The 17,871-nt window shown below is 48.4% G+C and overlaps 1 protein-coding gene across 2 annotated transcripts in view; it reads right to left on the reverse strand.

Annotated features, from left to right (window-relative positions):
* ANXA2 (annexin A2) overlaps positions 1-17,579 on the reverse strand; it is a 34,679-nt gene extending 17,100 nt beyond the window's left edge. The window contains exons 1-5 of one of the 2 annotated variants that reach the window (XM_027903906.1): positions 17,557-17,579; positions 10,783-10,842; positions 7,645-7,744; positions 3,488-3,582; positions 1,480-1,593 (exon numbers count right to left, since the gene is read on the reverse strand). In XM_027903906.1, the coding sequence (XP_027759707.1) occupies positions 1,480-1,593; positions 3,488-3,582; positions 7,645-7,744; positions 10,783-10,830 (357 nt within the window). In that variant the 5' untranslated portion in view covers positions 10,831-10,842; positions 17,557-17,579. Of the gene's footprint in view, positions 1-1,479; positions 1,594-3,487; positions 3,583-7,644; positions 7,745-10,782; positions 10,843-14,901; positions 14,966-17,556 lie in introns of those variants that run through there. The other variant, XM_027903907.1, reaches the window with a different exon arrangement.
* Between the last annotated feature and the right edge of the window lie 292 nt (positions 17,580-17,871).

Here is a 17,871-nt window from a genome sequence, read left to right on the forward strand (position 1 = left end):
CAAGCAAACAAACAAGAGTAAACCCAAGTAGTTTTATAAAAATGGCTTAAAGCTAAGAAAACTAGGACAGCTTGCCACAGAACGGTGCCGGTGGGTATCTGGTGAAGAAATGAAGGCTAACGGCAGGTATGATTTTCTAAACATTTTTCAATACTTTGCAAGAATGTGTAACAGAAAAATAACAAACTCCTCAAGGACAGCTCTGCTTTAGCCAACTCTGGTGCCCCTGGCAGGGCTTGGAGTGCTCTTGTGTCTCAGCCCCACATCAGCTCAGGCACATTCCCAGCAGCAGGGCAGGTGCTGGGGAGCTGGGAACAGCAACCCACGGGAGAACAGAACAGTCTGCATTCGGGGGCACTCACAGGCCTTTGGGTCCTTGGGCTGTGAATACACCAGAAATGCTACGTGGTCATCCTAAATATCGTGTATCAGGTGTGAGACATCAAAAAAAAACCCCTCCCAAACTACTGGGATCCCCAATAAATTATGGATAAGCTGTATTAAGCCAGGAGAGGGCAGCAGCTGATTGCTCAAACGAGGGGTTTGGCCCACAGTTGAAGAGTTACCACAGTAGGTTGGGGTTTTGGTTTTAGGGGTTTAAAGGGTTTTTTTGGGGTGTGTGTAGTGTGTGTGTTTATGCAGTAGAGGGGATGGTTTTGTTTTCCTCTTAGTTTTTTAAGTCCCTTCTAATTGTCTGGAGAAATTCATTACTTGGTGTTTTGGTCATGTTCTGAATTTCAGTAGACATACCTTAGTACTTGTTTTTAATTATTAAAAAAAACCAAAACTATCAAGAACATTCAGAATTTGAGTGATGATTATAACTACAAGTTCCCAAACCTTAGTTGGCTTAAAAAGGTGAAGGTTCTGGCATGAGCACCTCCCTGGTGGCTGCAGAACAGGTTATTTCAGTAATAACCTGTGATAATAATCCATGCTGTGACTGCAGGGGGGCACCACAGGGACTGCCTGCTGGGCTGTTCCTCCACAGACTCCTTTGGGTGCCCCTCCTCGTGTTCCACACAGGGGCAGGTCTGGTTCAGGATGTTCTTTCAAGATCAGTGATAAAATAACCCAGTCACTGGAAACAGCTGTTTAAGCCCATAAATGCTGGCAGAGGATTTAATGCTCCTCTAGCAGCTGCTCTCTTTGGGGTTTTGTGTACTGTGAACCTGGATATTGTTTCTAGAGCAGCCAGCAAAGCAGCAACCAGCCAGAGCAGCCCATCAGTCACTGCTGAGCTGACAAGAATCGTTTTTTCCTTAAAGAGATTTAGTTAACAGTTTAAAAATCACACGGTTCCAGAGCTTCTCTCATTTTGGATGCCTTGCAGCTAAGGATATTTAAACTGTAGCACTAAAAATAAAAAATAACAATCAGTGGACATGTTTGGAAACTGCAGCCTTAGGAATGAAGTCCATACTCATTCTTGAGACAGTGACACCAGGCTGAGAACCTCAGATTTCAAAGCTTATTTACCTTCATGGCAGCTTTCAGCTCCGAGGCATCGTACTGCGCCGGTGTCTTCAGCAAGCCCAGGATCACTGCCTCCAAATGACCTGACAGAGCAGACTTGAGTGCTGCAGAAAGCTCCTGGGAAAGAGGAGGGACAATGGAAGCAAAAAAAAAAAATAAAATTAAAGCTCACTTCTGATCTCCAGAGAGTTTAACCCGCAGTGCCGAAGTCTCCGAGCCTGCAACAGCCTTTTTGACACAACTGACAAGGAAACACAACACAAAGAGCTCTCCTTCTGTGAGAGCCTAAGAAAGAAATTAGGGCAAAGGAGCTTTCTTCTAATCCTCTGAAAATCAGAAGAAATGCAGCAGAGGCTGACAAAGTGTTGGGAAGCACAGTGCAGACACATCTGAGCAGCTCTGCCCCAGTCCTGCAGCACTGGTGCTTTGTTGGAACTAATAAGCCCAGATGGATCTGAGCCTGACTCCCTGTGGTCAGTGCTTACTCCCAGCGTTTTCCCAGCGGCACTGTATTGTTTGTGTGGTTTCATCTATTATCCCAGCCCTTGACCAGCTAAGACATTGCACAACTGACTGCACAGTTACTCTTTGCAAGGCCCAGCTCCCAAACAGCTCAGCTCGAGGGGAAAACCATCCCTGAGCACAGAAAAGTTACCAGTCTCTTCAAGGAAACTCTCAGCAGTTCATTTCAAGGCCAGGGATGACCGGTGGCAGTCAGGCCTGACCAGGCACACATGCAGAATGCCCAATCTGCACTGGGAGCTCCACTGGCACTGGGGATGGGCAAAGATTCCTCAAGCTTACCAAGAGTTTCCATCAGACACTGCTCAGCTCCAAGGAATTAGAGGACAGGTCTGACATTTAGAAACTATGATCTACTGATAAATCCTGCACCAAACAAAACGAGCAGCCTGGAACAACACAGGGCACTGCCAACCAAAACTGCACAACCCACCGGCAAAGCAAACCACGAGACGCTGTCCCCAGAAGATACACCCACGTGTCTTTACATGCCCCACTGCCTCCTCTCACTTTCATCTCTCTGAGTGCTTTCTACTGCATATTCCCATTGTTCCTACAGATGGGTTTATTCTTTGGCACTTGTTACACTTGATAAATTGAGGTTGCTCTTGGGTTGCAGCAAGGAAAAAAAGGTGAGAGAGAAACAGATGAAAGAAGTTGCAGATTTTCTTGACTGTGCATTGTTGTGGTCATGCAAAACACTTAACAAAGCTTTAGGTGACACGTTTCACAATCAGGGCCCACTTCTGTGCAGGACTCACTCTGGCAGTGCCCAGGGGCAGGACCACAGGGGTACAGATGTGGGCACACATGCTCGTGTCCAACCCCCTGTGCCTGCATCAGTCATGCAGCCAAGCCAGTGAACTAACAACATTGAGCTCTACATTTACATTTGGGTTCAGGTGAGTACTCTGGGCTGCTGTTGGAGGACTACCATTTGGGGTCTGGCAAACCTGGAAGAGATACATCCATCATAACCTGAACTCCATGCAAGGTCCCTCCTGATCGTGGGCACGAAACTTCAGTCATGGTAAGACTGTGACAACCTCAAAAGAGAAGAGCTCCTCCTTTGCAGAGAGCAAGGCTCACTGGGCAGAAAGCTGCACACGTTTTACACATTTCTGTCCCCCCAAAAAAACCCAAACAAACAAGCAAAAATCCATCCCCCAAAGCTTCTGCCTTTCATCTTTCCCTTCAAATGGAGGCATTTCACACCAGGGGCTTTTCAGTATTGTTTATCATATTACACCAGGGAATCCTGTGGCTCCCACTGTGACTTCTGGAGGTGCTAGGAAACCACTGTCTCCAACAGACTGCAGTCCCAGTTGTGCATACTCAGCACATTGGGAAGATCCACCAGTCCTAAGCAGCGACAGCATGGACAAAGCAGCTGCAGTGTCTTTAATTTCAGAGGAAAGATAAACGCTGAAAAATCGAACTGTCCACAAGAGAAACACTGAATAATTAGTATTTGTTTCTATTTTCCTACCTTTTTGGTCCTCCTCTGGTAGGCAAAGGCGATGTCCTGCCTCTGCTCGTTGCTGCGGTTTGTCAGGATGTTGATGATGGTCACCTCGTCCACACCTGCAGACGTGGGAGACACAGTTACAAAAGCTTTCCTGGGGGGAAGGGATGGCCAGGTATCTTCCCAACACCACAGTCAGCACAGCTCCTCAAGGGCTGGACAGAGGAGGCACCTGGCACAGCTCTCATGGTGACATCAAATATCGGCCGGGCTGTGTGACCGCCTGCTCTGGACTATTTCCACACGGACTTAAAAGCAGCAAAACTCTTTCTAAATATTGCATGTCTAGTACAGGAGATGAAGTGTAACAGGTAATGTCTTTCCTGGCCAGGTTTTGAAGCAAATAAGTGGCTCTACCCTAGAGGTCAGAGCGAGCACAGAGTTTGGCCTGGGGTCTCTCCATTCATTACAACTCTCAGGAGCAGTTTCTTAAGCATTTACACACAGGTCACTACAAAAGATAACTTTTTGATTAAAAAAAGCCAGAAAGTAAAGACTGGATCAGCAGCCGCCAGCAGGACTCAGATCCCTGCCAGAATCCAGCTACATTCATTTCCCCCACGACCCAACGCAACCTCACAGCAACTTGAAACAAAGAACTGCAACAGATATTGTAAAAAGCAACCACAGGAAGTGTGAATCTTGCAAAAAGGCCATCTAGCCCCCACCTGCACCATCGAAAATCAGGAGTCAAATCCAAAATCCCTTTCTCCTCCTTCAGCACATTTTTCCTGCTGAAATGCTCCACTCGGCCTGGTTCCTCAGCTCATGCTCAGGGCAGATCTACAGCCCTGCTCTGACTCACAGTCTGACCTGCAAATGATGTCAAAAGGCCCTGGACAGCATCATGTGTCTCAGTTACAAACTCTGGGCTGCACACATGCTGACTGCACGTGTCAGCCACCACCTCCTCCTGCACATTTTCAAGTGTTCCCACTCGATAAAAGAAAACAAATTCTCCCAGTCCAGAAAGGGCCACACACACACACACAGGGCCTCTCAGCACAGCACAAGCCAATGCCTTCAGCTTTTCAATGAATCCTAAATGTGAGCAGCTCTTGGCACTGAAAAGGGATAAGTGACATTTTCAAGTTGTATCATATCACAGTTAAGATAAATTAGCAGGCCCCAAACGACTCTTATGCTGTGCTTTGTGGATGGAAATATGAAGTGAAGTCACTGCTCTGGCATTCAGGGGAGAGTGAGTGGCTGCACCTCACGCTTGGGAATGCTGCTGCATGGGCAGGATGCTGACTCACATCTGCTGAGGTGGGCAGGGCAGCACAGCAGCTCAAACACTTGGCTTTGCTCACGAAAATCTCTGCAAGTTTCAGAGCAATCAAACAGAAGTTTGCGTCCAAATTTCTTCTGGCTTGGCAGATTTGATCACTGCATTTCTATCAGTGGGGAAAAAAGGTATCACCTCCAGCCATTCCTGCACGTTGCCCTCTCTAGGCTGTTGGATATGGATAAACTCCCTGCACTTAATTCAGCTGCACTCAGAGCCCAGCAAAGGCTGGACAAAGGATTTGTCCAGTAGAGTTTGTGCAGATAGATCTGAGCCCCAATAAACACACCCCAGTCTTTTCCACAGATCCTGCACAGAGACACAGATGGCCAACCAAGGTGGGAGGAAACAACCTCAGCAGGGGGAATGAATGCTGAAATATTTAGATATTACACAGAGCAGAACCCTGCCCTAGATCTTTGTCTAAAACAAATATTCAGCAGTTGTTTAGGCAGTAAAATAAGTGCTACCCATTTCACACAGAATCACTAAAACACAGACTGATGACTGATTCTGGGAGCTTCCATAGCTGAGGGACAGCTGGAGAACAATTTCTGTAGCCAAAGCAGCCTGCCCTGATGGCAAACACCCCCTGTTGATATAAGGACACCCAGAGATAAGACTCCAGCAGGGCTCATCTCCACTGCACTGCTGTGAAGGACACACTGACTGCTCTGGGGACTGAAATGCAGACCCACAGAGCACGGACTGACCTCGCTGTTCAAAACACGGGGTTCAGGCACCACGAGTCCTGCATCCTGCAGAGAGGAAAGCCCCACAAACACTTGCTTCTGATGTGCCTGGGTTTTTGATGTTGCCACCTCAGCCACAAAACAGCTGAGTTTTTATAACCCGTTGTAAAATGAACAGGTCCTATCGCTCTTTACTGCCCATGATAACTCACAGTGCAAGCTAATGGCTAAAGGAATGGTGATGCTTCCAAGGAGAATGGGAGCTGCTTGGATATAGATTCTGTTCATCATGGCTGTTATACCTTCAGCTCAAAAACCACTTTGATGCTTCCCAGAAATATTTTTAAACTTGTTCTTGCAGAAGAATTTCCCTGTGCAGCTGTTTGCACCCCTGTCCATAGGACAAAACAGGTCTTGTCCAGACGATTCACAATTTTCATTTGGGCAAAAGCCCATATGTATTTTAGAGAGCACACACTTCAGCACATTTTCTGAGTGAGCAGATGAAAATATCCTTTAACAAAGCATTCAAAGTGCAAGGAAACAGGACCTGGAAAAGGGTCATAACACTCTACTTCTTACTTTTCCACAGGAATACTTCCTTTGTGGGATTCTTTAGGGTGAAAGATCCAGCTTCACAACCATTAGGAGATTCTCACCTTTAAAGCCACCTTCCCAAAACAGGTCCTGGATAACTAACTAATTGGCAGGGATCAGCTCAATCCTATGAACATGCAGGTCCATGAATAAGTTCCCCTATTATTTGTTCAGAGAGTTGAAAATGATCTCTCTGATGAAATGTTTCCATTTATCCTAAAACCAAAACTCAGCAAACCGATTAATTTTGCTGGAAGAAAGTGAAAAAAAATGACATGAGCTTGACTTTCCTGAGTGGAAAAGCTTTTGTACTGCCTGGGAAACTGCAATTTCCTTTCGCAGTAAATTAACAACTTGAGTGTTCAAATGTGTAAATTTTCACCATCCTGCAGGTCTGACAGTATATTTGGCATGTTTGGATTTGCCCTACAGTCAGAGCTGTAAAAATTCTGAAGTCCAGACAAAGCTCTACATACACACAGAGCATCTTCTGCCAAACACCTCTCTCACAGGAGGGATTCTCTAAATGAAACCAAACCATGAAGGATTCAAAATCACAACTGACCCTACCTCAGTCAGGTATTTCTCCAGTTAAATGAAGGAATCTTGTGAAAGGAAGCCTCATTGCTTGCTAGGGTGGGGAAATATTTTACATTTTAGAGCAAGTCAACCCTGTGCTTTGTTGGCACTGATGGAAGACTGAGCATTTCTTTCTGATGAGAAACTATTTGGCTTTTAAATTTCTCCCTCTCCTGACATGTAGGCAAAAAACTTGTCAGCCGCAGCCCCACCCAGCTGTGGCCTCTGGCCCGAGCAAGCCTGGGAGGAGTGGCACAGCCTCTGCGTCCCAGAGCAGGACAAGGACTGAGGATCACAGCCCTGGCAGTACCAAGGAATGCTCTCAGAGCTGGAGCTGGAACTCCCTGCACTGCTGATGGTTCCAGTGGAGCAGAGAGGAGCCTCCCTCACAGGCTGGCTCAGAGAAGCAGAGGACTCACAGTGCCCTGGGTCTGAAATCCTGCAAACTCACCTCAGAAACTGCTGTCTAGGACTTTCATTGACCCCCAAATGATACAAGATACATGAGCATTTAGTTCAAAACCCCGGAGAAAAGTGTCCAAACCACCCCATGCAGCTGTCTGCAGAGCTGAAAGGAAGAAGAAACATCCAATCCAGTAATCCAGCAGAAATCCACGATTCAGAGCTGGGCCCCAATCTCTGCCACAGAAGCTGACACTTCATTCTCAGCGGCAGAAAAGGAGTAGAATTTGAAGTACTGATGAGTCAAGAGAGAGAAAAAGTGGACACTTTCAGTGATAACTTCAACAACTCGTGGCTACAACAGCATATCCAAAGCGCGCATTTACAGGGTTCAGACTCCAGCTGGGCCAGGATTTCATCAGCGAGGTCTGACAAACCCAACACCTCCTAAAACAGGTATCCTTCAGTAAGGATATTAAAATATTCTTAAAACACAGTCTTTCTGTGCTTTCCTGCAAGCCAGCCCCGTGTCCCAGCAGGGAGTGGAGCCCAGGCTGTCCCACCTTTGGTCTTGATGGCTGTCTCCAGGGCTGCGGCATCGCGGTCAGCATCGAAGTTGGAGTAGGCCTTGACTGTGGCGTAGGCACTGGGGGGCAGAGAATGCTGCAAGGGAAAGGATTCCAAATTAAACTGCGTGATGGGTATCTGCTGCAGCTAACAGAGCACATGGCTCTCACTGAACTGGTATTCAGCCCCGTGCTGAAATGCAACAACATGAACACAGAATTCTACCAGGAGCCACCAACTCTGCTCTCCTGAAGTCCCCTCACAGCCATGCTTATTGTAACACAGAATATACACAGGTAGATGTTTCATTGCAGCAAAAAACCTACCACGTTCCAAGTTTACTCACTGAACCTCAGGATTCTAAAGTCTGGAGTTTTCTGGCTACATCTGAAGGAAAATGGCTACAGAAAGCTAATGCAAAGAAAATGGAAGTCTGAAGTATTTTAGATTTGAAGCCTGTACTTTACTTTGGATTACAGGCTACAACTAACGATTAAAAAAAAGTAGAGGGAGATGGAAGATTAATGAGTAAGTCAGAACAAGTTCTGTGCTCTATCTCATGGACTTAAAGGATAACACAAAAATCTTTCCAAGCCTATAGTTCTAGAAAGCAAAAGTTACTCGAAATGTCCTTTTGAAACTCTTTGCCTGCAGGTACTTAGTTTAAGCAGCATGAGGATAGCAAAACCAAATGACATTTCAAATTGCTAAGAGTAAGAGGACTTGCAGGTAACTTCACTGAGTAAACAGATGCAACATTTCAGAAGTTACCGGATTTCAGCAGCTGTTTATTAAGGCCCTCTGCTGAGGATCACAGCTTCAAACGGAGGGTCACCAGAATAAAGATTCCAATCTCCTCAGCTGCTTCAGCGTAAGCCAACAGTTTAGCTTGGTATCACTTCCCAGGGGCAGGTCCAACCAAACCACAGATTTTCATACAAACAGCTGAGGAATCTTCACAAATCCCAGTCTGCTGAGTTCCCTTCAGAGACCTAAAGCTCTGGCAGAGAGGAGTAGTGACCAACACCTGAAACAGCTGTTTCCTGAGTGAATGAACAGCTAAGCTTTCTTGGCAAAGAGCCCCAGAAACTTCTGCTTCTCTCCCTGACTCCAGCAGAAGGCTGTGTTTATGAACAGGACTAAGCTATCTTAATACCCCTGGAGAATCTTTTTACTTGCAAATTTTTAAGAGGACAGCTTTTAACTAAAAATATTCCATGGTTTCTGACTACATTTGCCCCTCTCCTGCAGAGGTCAGGCTGCCCTGGACAGATTCCTCTGGCAGCAACCCCTGTGCCTCTTGAGACAGCCTGTTTTGTGCTGTGGGGACAGGGAGTCAAAAAGCACTGCTAAACCGAGCCATTCTCATGAAAAACAGGCATTTAAACTCCAGACTATGCAGACTCAAATGACTCTGGTGCACTGCTGTACCACAGTGCTGGATGTTTTCAGGCAGGAGCTTTCCCAACAGACTTTCCATTTAGTTCAACATAAAATTCTCTACAGAGTGGCAGTACAGGTCCAGCTGGAGTCTAACTGCACCACAGCCTGGGCCAAACTAAAGCAGAGGATCTTTCCTCCCCATGTATCTAGTGTGCTTCAGAGGCCCTCCAGCTATTTTACCTCCTGTGAGCTTGACTAATTTATCCTACTGGGAAGAACAAAACTTGATGGAGAAGCAAATATCACTAAGAGGAAAGCTGAAGAGGCTCAGTTTCTCCTACAAACACCAGGACCTTTCAGAACACCTCCATCTCAGTATCCTGAGGATCCTTCTCTGCTCTTGGGCACAGATGCAAGCCCAGATCAGCCTCAGCTCCACTCCATCCTCTCCCCAGGGGCAGGAAGGTTGAAGAAAGCAGAGCATTTCCTCACCCTGACCCAAATCAGTGCCTGTGATGCAGAGCACACCAGCTCCTTCTGGCACAGGACAGGCCTTGGCTTCAGCCATGACCATTCCAGAACATCAAGGCTAAAAACTTGGGTTTTTCAAGAGAGGAATGGGTGGTTCAAACCCTGTGTTTAATGCCAGTGAACTTGCTGAATCACTGCAGGGGGAAACTGGTCAAATGCTTTGTGCAAGACATGCTCAGTAATTCCAGCTGAGGACCTCCAGAACACTCCAGCTGCCTGATACTTCTCACAGGATCCTGGGGCAGCAGTTCTGATGAAAATGCTGGCATGGGACAGTTTCAAATTTCACTTTTCCAACTACTTGCAAGCATTAAGGAATAAACATTTCTACCCTTGAGAATAGATTCCTTAAATATTATTCTGAAAGTAGCTCTCCACTGAAACACAGAGCCAGGAAAGCTGAAACCTGACTGCTTGTGCACTATGAAACCAGTTCTACCACTTAGCTCCAGTGCACTGGCCAGTTAGTTCCTTGCAACAGCTCTTTCACAAACACGTCTGGGATCACTCATTGCACAACAAGTAACAAAAACTGGCAGAGAATGTGCTTGGTACCCAGCTCAGACCGGGAGTTACCAGCTCTAGGATCTACCAGCACAGCCAGTTCAAAGGCAACCTGATGAAAGAACCCACAGATAGGATCCACTTCCCCTCCAGTGCCAATCACAGCACCCCAAACTGGTAACCAACCATCTCATGCTGCAGCTTAAGGAATCAAACAAAGACTGCGGCTTTCTGGCATTTCAGTAAAACCATAAACCAAGTGCAGATGTGCTGGAAAACACACAATCAAAGCTAAAGCAGAAAACAAGGAAATAAGTTTGAGAAAACCTTTTTCAAGAAATAGTTTGGGTCTGGTGATGACCATTCCAGGAATAAAATCCCCAATATTTTTATTCTTTTTAAGTCATGTTCTCCATTTTTAATTAAAAAAAAAAAAAAGGAAATTCAGAGGGTATCAGCAAAACCAAATGCATTCCCATCTGCTCTTATCATCCTTAACTCACTTGTTCCTCATTAAATCCAGTCACCCCATAGAACTGTCCTATGGTTTACAGCTCTTTGTGGGGTTTAGCCAATGGAAGTTTAAGCAGAGGAGCTGTGTGGAATCTCATGAACTGCACAGCTCAGTACAACTGCTGGCACAGAGTCCTGTAAAAGAAACAAGATGTGACATTTTATAATAATAAAACTCTTCTTGTTCAGATAACAATACTTACATCTCCTTCAAGGCTGAGCTTGCTTAAAATTTCGTGCACAGTGGACATCTTGAAAGAATGCTGGGCTGGAGGAAGAGAAGAAGAGACAAAGTAGATTTAAATATCTTTACAGTTGCATTTGTGTGTTACAGTCCTGGGACGCTGCAGTACTTGGTGACACCATCCAATGGATCTGCCCATCCCAAGCAGGAGAGCAGATTGAGGAGTTTCCAAGCCACACCATCACTAATAATGCAACAGTGAGAGGTCTTCACCCTATTGTACAACAAAAATTCCTTAAATAAGCATTTCTTCTGCATTCCAAATACTTGAACTTGGCAACTGGAGAATCTCTGCCTCAGAGAACCATTGCCAGGACCCACATAACGTGTCTCTAACGTGCACAGAAACCAGAGGAAACCCCTCCCTGAGGCAGGTCAGACGTGCTGCAGGATGAGCACTGTGGGATGTGTTCAGGACACAGCACTTGCATTGAACTCTGGCTTCTGCTCAGGGAAGTTTGCCAGAGCTGCATCACTGCTTTACTGGAAGGGTCTCTCCGCCACAGAAGGGTTTTCCAAAGGTTATGAACCAGGGGCAATATTTCAGAGGCTTGATGCTTTCCCCAAAACTCTGCTCTCAGACTGGATGATTGTGTGGGTGGTAATGCCTGTCCACTCCACTCCGTGGACAGGCATTACCACCCACACAATCATCCAGTCCTCCAGGATGGCACCTGCAGCAAACATTACTTTTTCTGCTGGTGTTCAATCCTGTTTCTTGGGATCTCCACAGAAACCCTTTCATCTACTGAAACAATCCAGGTTTGAGCAACTAAAGCAACTTAACTTCAAACAGAAATTAAGATTCAAGGGGAAGAAAAATAAGACAGAGAACAAAAATCACAGCCGTGCATCGATGCATTTGAGAATAAACCTTTTTTTTTTTTTTCAGAGCAAAAATCCAACCCAAGCCTTCAAAGACAGGCTGCAGAAGTTGTAATAAGCTGCTACCTGCTGTTGGCACTATTAATCATGCTGGTTAGAGGCGATTGATACACTACTGGGTTATGAAAGTCTTCCATGTTTACTCTTAATCAAACGAAGAGCCTAAGCAGGGAGACCTTTGTACTCTTGACAGTATTTCAACCAGCTCCAAAGATGGGCAACTGAAGTCCTTTGGTTTTGCTTGTCACGAAGAAAACAGCGGTGAGAGCGAAGCAAAGCAACTGCAGTATAATCTTTCACATTAGGAAGAAACAGATTCACTGAACAGCTTTTAGCAAGGCTCCTGTTTCTAAATCCATTAAAACCCACACTGAATCAGGCTTGTTGGAACAAAGACTTGATCAGAGTCCAGGAACCAGGACTAACACACCCTCACACAGAGCTGGAACTGGGAGGTTCCATCACCACACACAGCAACGCCAGAGCAACCCACTGCCCACGAGCTGAGAGGGGCCAAGGGGAAATGGGGGCTTTGGCAAGAATCTCTGCAGGGAAAGATCCTCACTCAGAGAACAAACACCTCTCTTGTCTCATCCTGCTCTGTAAGGCACTCCAACTGGAGAACAGGCTCTCACTGTTCCCTGATGGACCGATTCTATTTATCTGATGTACTCTGGACAAGTTCTGGATGGGTTTGAACATGCAAATAGAAAATACCTGCACTAACTTGTTCTTCCTCATGCTGGAGAGGAACCAAATTTCACCTTCCAGCTGTAAGCTAATACTTCACTGCCCTAAGGCAAGTTTCTAAACCCACATTATGCAATCCTGAATTACAGTGATATTCTGCTAAAAGAAGTGGCCTGTTTTGGCCTCACCCCCACAGAAGGCACTGGTTTGCAGGCCTGCTGTTACTCTGATCCCGTCTCTGTTCACTCCCTTTATCCCCAGAGCTGTTTGGTAGCAGAACAGAATGTGTTTCAAAGCAGTCCCACGTCTGGATTCCCAGGGGCAGCTCCCAGACGTTCCAGTGATCCTGGAGAACATTTCCAGGTATGCACAAACAGCTGCATTGCTCAAGAAGCAGACTTAGCATTTTAAGAAGCCCTTATTTTAACTAGACAGAGATCTGACCAAAGGGTGTTCCCAGGGATCCATGCCAAGGAAACGGCATCCCCGGAATGAGGGAATGGAAACTCCTGCACTGGGAGCACATCTGTGCTGGGTATCCCAAAACTAGGGCAGGGCCCATCACAAGAAGAGAGGAGGGAGGGCGAGGAAGATCCACAGTACCTGTTGTAAATGAAATAAGGACTCAGAATCATCCATTTATATACAGTGCCAGCCAAAAGTACAAATAAGCCAGGCTTGTATTTCCCCAGATCACCCAATAAGGTTTAGCAAATCCTTTAAAGTCAGTTTTTGGAGGGGAAAAATCAGCTTTAAAGGAAAGAATTTCAAAAACCATTAAAACTATGCTACCACAAATATACTTTAACCCTTCTCTTCCACAGACACCGCTAACAACACCCAGGATGTTCCCCAGGGAGATATTATGCACATACAAAATTAAGGATTTCTGTTTCTTCAAAATCAAGTTATTCTTACTTCTGAGACTTTACAGAAAACCCCAGTTTGTTTTTTTTTTTTAATTCAGGCAAATCACACCAAATTAATCTAATGGAAGTACACTCCCTAGGGTGCTTATCACAGATATCTCCACTAACAGAGGCTAACACGGGGATGAATCACCCAAGGGCTCAGAACTGCCAGGAGTCTTTCACTCCTCACCTGTGTGTTGGGGTCTGCACATCTCTCTGCAGACACAGCATATGAATATGAACTCAAGCAGTAACGTTAAATAGAACTAGAGCTGCCCGGTGTAAGTGCACAACTCACTCCTGCGTGACTGTCCTGAAATCATTTCACTTCTCTTTCACTTCAAATACACGGCAACATTCCTCTGCCCTACCTCCCCTCCTCGCTCGAGGAGGAAGTGCTGTCCAAGCTGACTCACAATCCAGCGACATCTCAGCAATTCTGCTCGTGGCCAGGGCAGGGTGGGGGGAGAGCCGCGCCCAAGGCTGGCTCAGCAGCAGGGACCCGCACAGGGCTCCGTGGGGAGCGGACAGGGAAAGGCCGGGGCAGGGCTGCCCGTGCCAGGGGTCCCTGTGCCCCCCGGCAGCACTGCCCGTGCCAGGGGTCCCTGTGCCCCCCGGCAGCTCTGACCGTGCCAGGGGTCCCTGTGCCCCCCCGGCAGCTCTGACCGTGCCGGGGGTCCCTGTGCCCCCCGGCAGCTCTGCCCGTGCCAGGGGTCCCTGTGCCCCCCGGCAGCACTGACCGTGCCAGGGGTCCCTGTGCCCCCCGGCAGCACTGACCGTGCCAGGGGTCCCTGTGCCCCCCCGGCAGCTCTGACCGTGCCGGGGGTCCCTGTGCCCCCCGGCAGCTCTGCCCGTGCCAGGGGTCCCTGTGCCCCCCGGCAGCACTGACCGTGCCAGGGGTCCCTGTGCCCCCCGGCAGCACTGACCGTGCCGGGGGTCCCTGTGCCCCCCGGCAGCACTGACCGTGCCGGGGGTCCCTGTGCCCCCCCGGCAGCTCTGCCCGTGCCAGGGGTCCCTGTGCCCCTCAGCAGCTCTGACCGTGCCAGCGGCGCACCCGCAGCCGCACCCCGGGTAGGAGTGAAGGGAAGGGAAGGGAAGGGGCCGCCCCCGGGCCCTGGCGGGTCCAGGCTCCGCTACGCCCGCGGGACTCATTCCAGCCCCGCTCCAGCTGGGCGAACATCGCCCTCAGCGGCGGCATCGCTGGGAAGCGAACCGACAGCACCACGGGCAATCCAGCTGAGCCCTGGTGCACCTTAGCGAGGAGCACAAACGAGTATCTGGGCAAGTTTGACCAAGTTTGGGGCCGGTTCCTCTTTCCTGAGCGCGGCCGCCACACCCAGCGCCGGTGCGGGGCTCACGGCGCTCCCCGGGGACAGCCTCGCCCTTGGCCCCGCATCCCACCCTAGCCCCGGGCACGGAAAAGTCCCGGGTGGGCAGGGCTGGGGGCAGCGGAGCAGAGAGAGGGTGCGGGAGAGCGGCGGCCCCTGCCCCGCACCGCGTCCCTGCCCCGCACCGCGTCCCTGCCCCGCTCCGCTCCCGCCGCATCCCGACCCTGCCCGGCGCTCCCGCTGTGCTGCCCGGCGAGGGCTCACCTGGCTGGTGCTGGGCGGCTCTGGCTCTGCAGCGGCTCTGGCAGCGGCTCTGGCTGTGGAGCCGCGGCCGCCCGGGCGGGGTTTTGTAGGGCCGGGCGGCCCCTCCCGCCCCGGCGCTGACTCACGGGCCGCGCCCCGAGCGGCACCGGGACAGGGACAGGGGCGCGGTGGGACGGGCTGGGCAGGAGCAGAGCCCGAGCCCCCCGCCCTGCGGTACCGGGGCAGCAGGTGTGTGACAGCCCCTGCTCTGGGCTCCCCACAGCACGGGGACCGTGACAGTGCTCGGGCAGGGGCAGCCCCCGAGCCCTCGCTGTGCGGAGCCCTGCCGGGCACTCCCTGCCACCGTCAGAACGGCTCCTGCCACCGTCAGAGCCCTCGGTCACGGCCGAGCCCACTCGCCACAGCAGCGCTCAGGTTGCAATAGCAGCTGGGAGAGGGCTCGGTGACGTCTGCCACCAGCAATAAACCCGGGAAGACCCAGACGCGAGCTCTGCTCTGAGCCTCGCTGAATCACGCTCAGATAACCCCAACAGCCCACCACACCCAGCACAGGGCAGGAAACCAAACCTTCTGCCAGTCAGAGCAGCGAGAAAGAAAGTTCTGAAGCCCAGATCTCACACCGGTAACAAAAGCAAGATACAGTTCAGTATTTGCAGATCTTCAGTTCGATCACTCGAGGTGATTCTTTCAGCCCAACAGTGAGGCCAATTTACTGGTGATCGATCTGAAATACTTCAGAAAAAACAAGCACTCCCCACTCCCAAGGCATGCAGTTATCCCTGTAACTTCAGTGTGGCTTTCTCAGGCCCCTGCAGGTGAATAGATTTAGGTAGTCCTTTCAAGACTGTTATCACACAGTGGTTTTGATTCTGCACAGAGATATTTGTCTCTGGTAGAACACTGTTTTTGTAGGCATAGACAGAGATATCTTCTGGCAGATGCAGGGGGTAAAAAAGTTTTAGGCTTATCCAGGTGCATAAAAACAGTGGTAGCAAAAGCTGGCAAACACAAAAGAGACAAGAACATGGGCTGACAGTCAACGTAACCGCTGGGATGAGACAAGATCAGTGATACAAAAAGGGAGAAATACTAAGAAATATTACACTTGACTTCAAACACAGAGGCAAAGGAGTGGATACACGAGCTGGTCATTGCAGAAGGTGAAAATAACGTTAACAGACCTTTTCATGTTAAACTAAAGTGGTATGAAGGGAGGGGGGCATAGGAAAAGGCACATCATGGAGCAGTGTTTTGTCAGAGAACACTGGTGCCAGGACTGCACTAGTTTGACACGAGCTTTCTTTTTGTCAAGGCCACTGTCGTTATTTCTCTGTGTATCGATGAACCCATCTTTCAAAACTAATTCCTGGTTATCCCACTTCAACCAGTGTCTGTCACTAACAGTTAAACAGACAATGTCCCCCTACTTTTCAGATTTCTTAGGGAAAAAAAAATAAATCACTGACAACTTGGAAATGTGATTCACAGATCAAAAATTGTTAAAATCCTAGGAGTAACAGCCACTCTGCACTCAGTATTCACTGGGGGCTTTCAACAGGGACAAGCAGCTGAGCAGAGGCCAGAGAGCCAATCTGCCCACTAATGGCTGCACAATCCCTCAGGGGCAGTTCTTTTAACCCCCATCTCTTGTCAAACATTACTAAAACAGAAGCAGAAAACCTTGACTACAACATCCTCAGCCAAAGACAGTGTTTCCATATGCCAAGCATTGCCAACACGCAGTATGTATGTGTTGTATACAATCTGCTGAGTCCCATATTAATGAATTGAGAGGAACACATTCATTGTCTTAACTGAACATCCATTTACCTTTCTGTCCTCTACCTCAGCCTGTTCCAATGGCACTGCTGCTCCCACTTCCTGAGAAATGTTGTCGTTTTTTTTAATAATTCAATACTTCTTAAATTATGAAGTAGCTCATCTACCACCATTAATTTTGGCTAACTAGATCTTCATGTGAACAGTCTGCAAAACCATGGATATCAAGTGAGCTATTATCATCATAGCCAACAGCTTCAGAAGTGTTGCCTCTAACATCCAACTTAATCATCAGTTATTCAGTCTCAGGATCGCACCTTCACCTCAGTTTAAAATGCACAGCAGCCTCTCTGGCCTCACACAAACTTCAGGGACTGGTGAAGTGATTTCAACAGAAAAAAGATTGACTACAGGAAAAAAAAAAGAAGAGCAACTGCATTCAGAGTCAGGAAGATACAAACATTACATTCCAACATATTGCAGATTCCCTCAATTGCTCTCTGATTATGTAGGTCAACTGACATCAAAGGCACTTGCACCAGCTGGGGACTCTGAGCGGTATGAACAGCAGAAAACACATCCACACTTTGGGCAGAACAACCAACCAGCCCCTAACTCCAAGGCCATGGATCCTGCCCAGGAAATACAATATATTCTTCACACCTTTAAGAAAAAAAACTCTGCAAAACCAACGAGCCAAGGCAGGCAGCAATCAGACTGTGCAAATAGGAAAGCCAAAAAGGGAAAGGAAATTAATTAACGGGAAATCAGCAACCAAGTGCCTGAATCGCTTGTTAAAATGAGACGTCAAGTTGTGTGTCACACAGGTTATTGCTGAAGCTTTACCCCAAGCTTGGGGGTTTGTCCAGCACCTACCACCAGGGGTTGTGGTCCATGGGCACTGCAGTAACTATGTCAGCATGAGGCTGGATAAAAGGCTGGCACAGGGACTGCACTCACCACAGCCCAGTGTCTCTGTGTCTGCCTCACAGATTTACTGGAAGCAAACATGCTTCAACAAGCCTGCAAGGCAGGCAGAGCCAAGAAACCTTTTCTGTTTGTTCTCGCATTGCTCAGTCCCTGCACTCCCCTAAAATACCTGCACAGAACGTTTCAAACACCCAGCAACTCCTTCAGCTGCAGTTCCCTCTCTGTGACCGCTGGCTTCCTGCACGCTGCCCACAGCAATCA

This window comes from Empidonax traillii, unplaced genomic scaffold, assembly GCF_003031625.1.
Source record: "Empidonax traillii isolate 1590-97213 ecotype Southwest subspecies unplaced genomic scaffold, ASM303162v1 scaffold999:size350973, whole genome shotgun sequence".
NCBI classification, from domain to species: domain Eukaryota; kingdom Metazoa; phylum Chordata; class Aves; order Passeriformes; family Tyrannidae; genus Empidonax; species Empidonax traillii.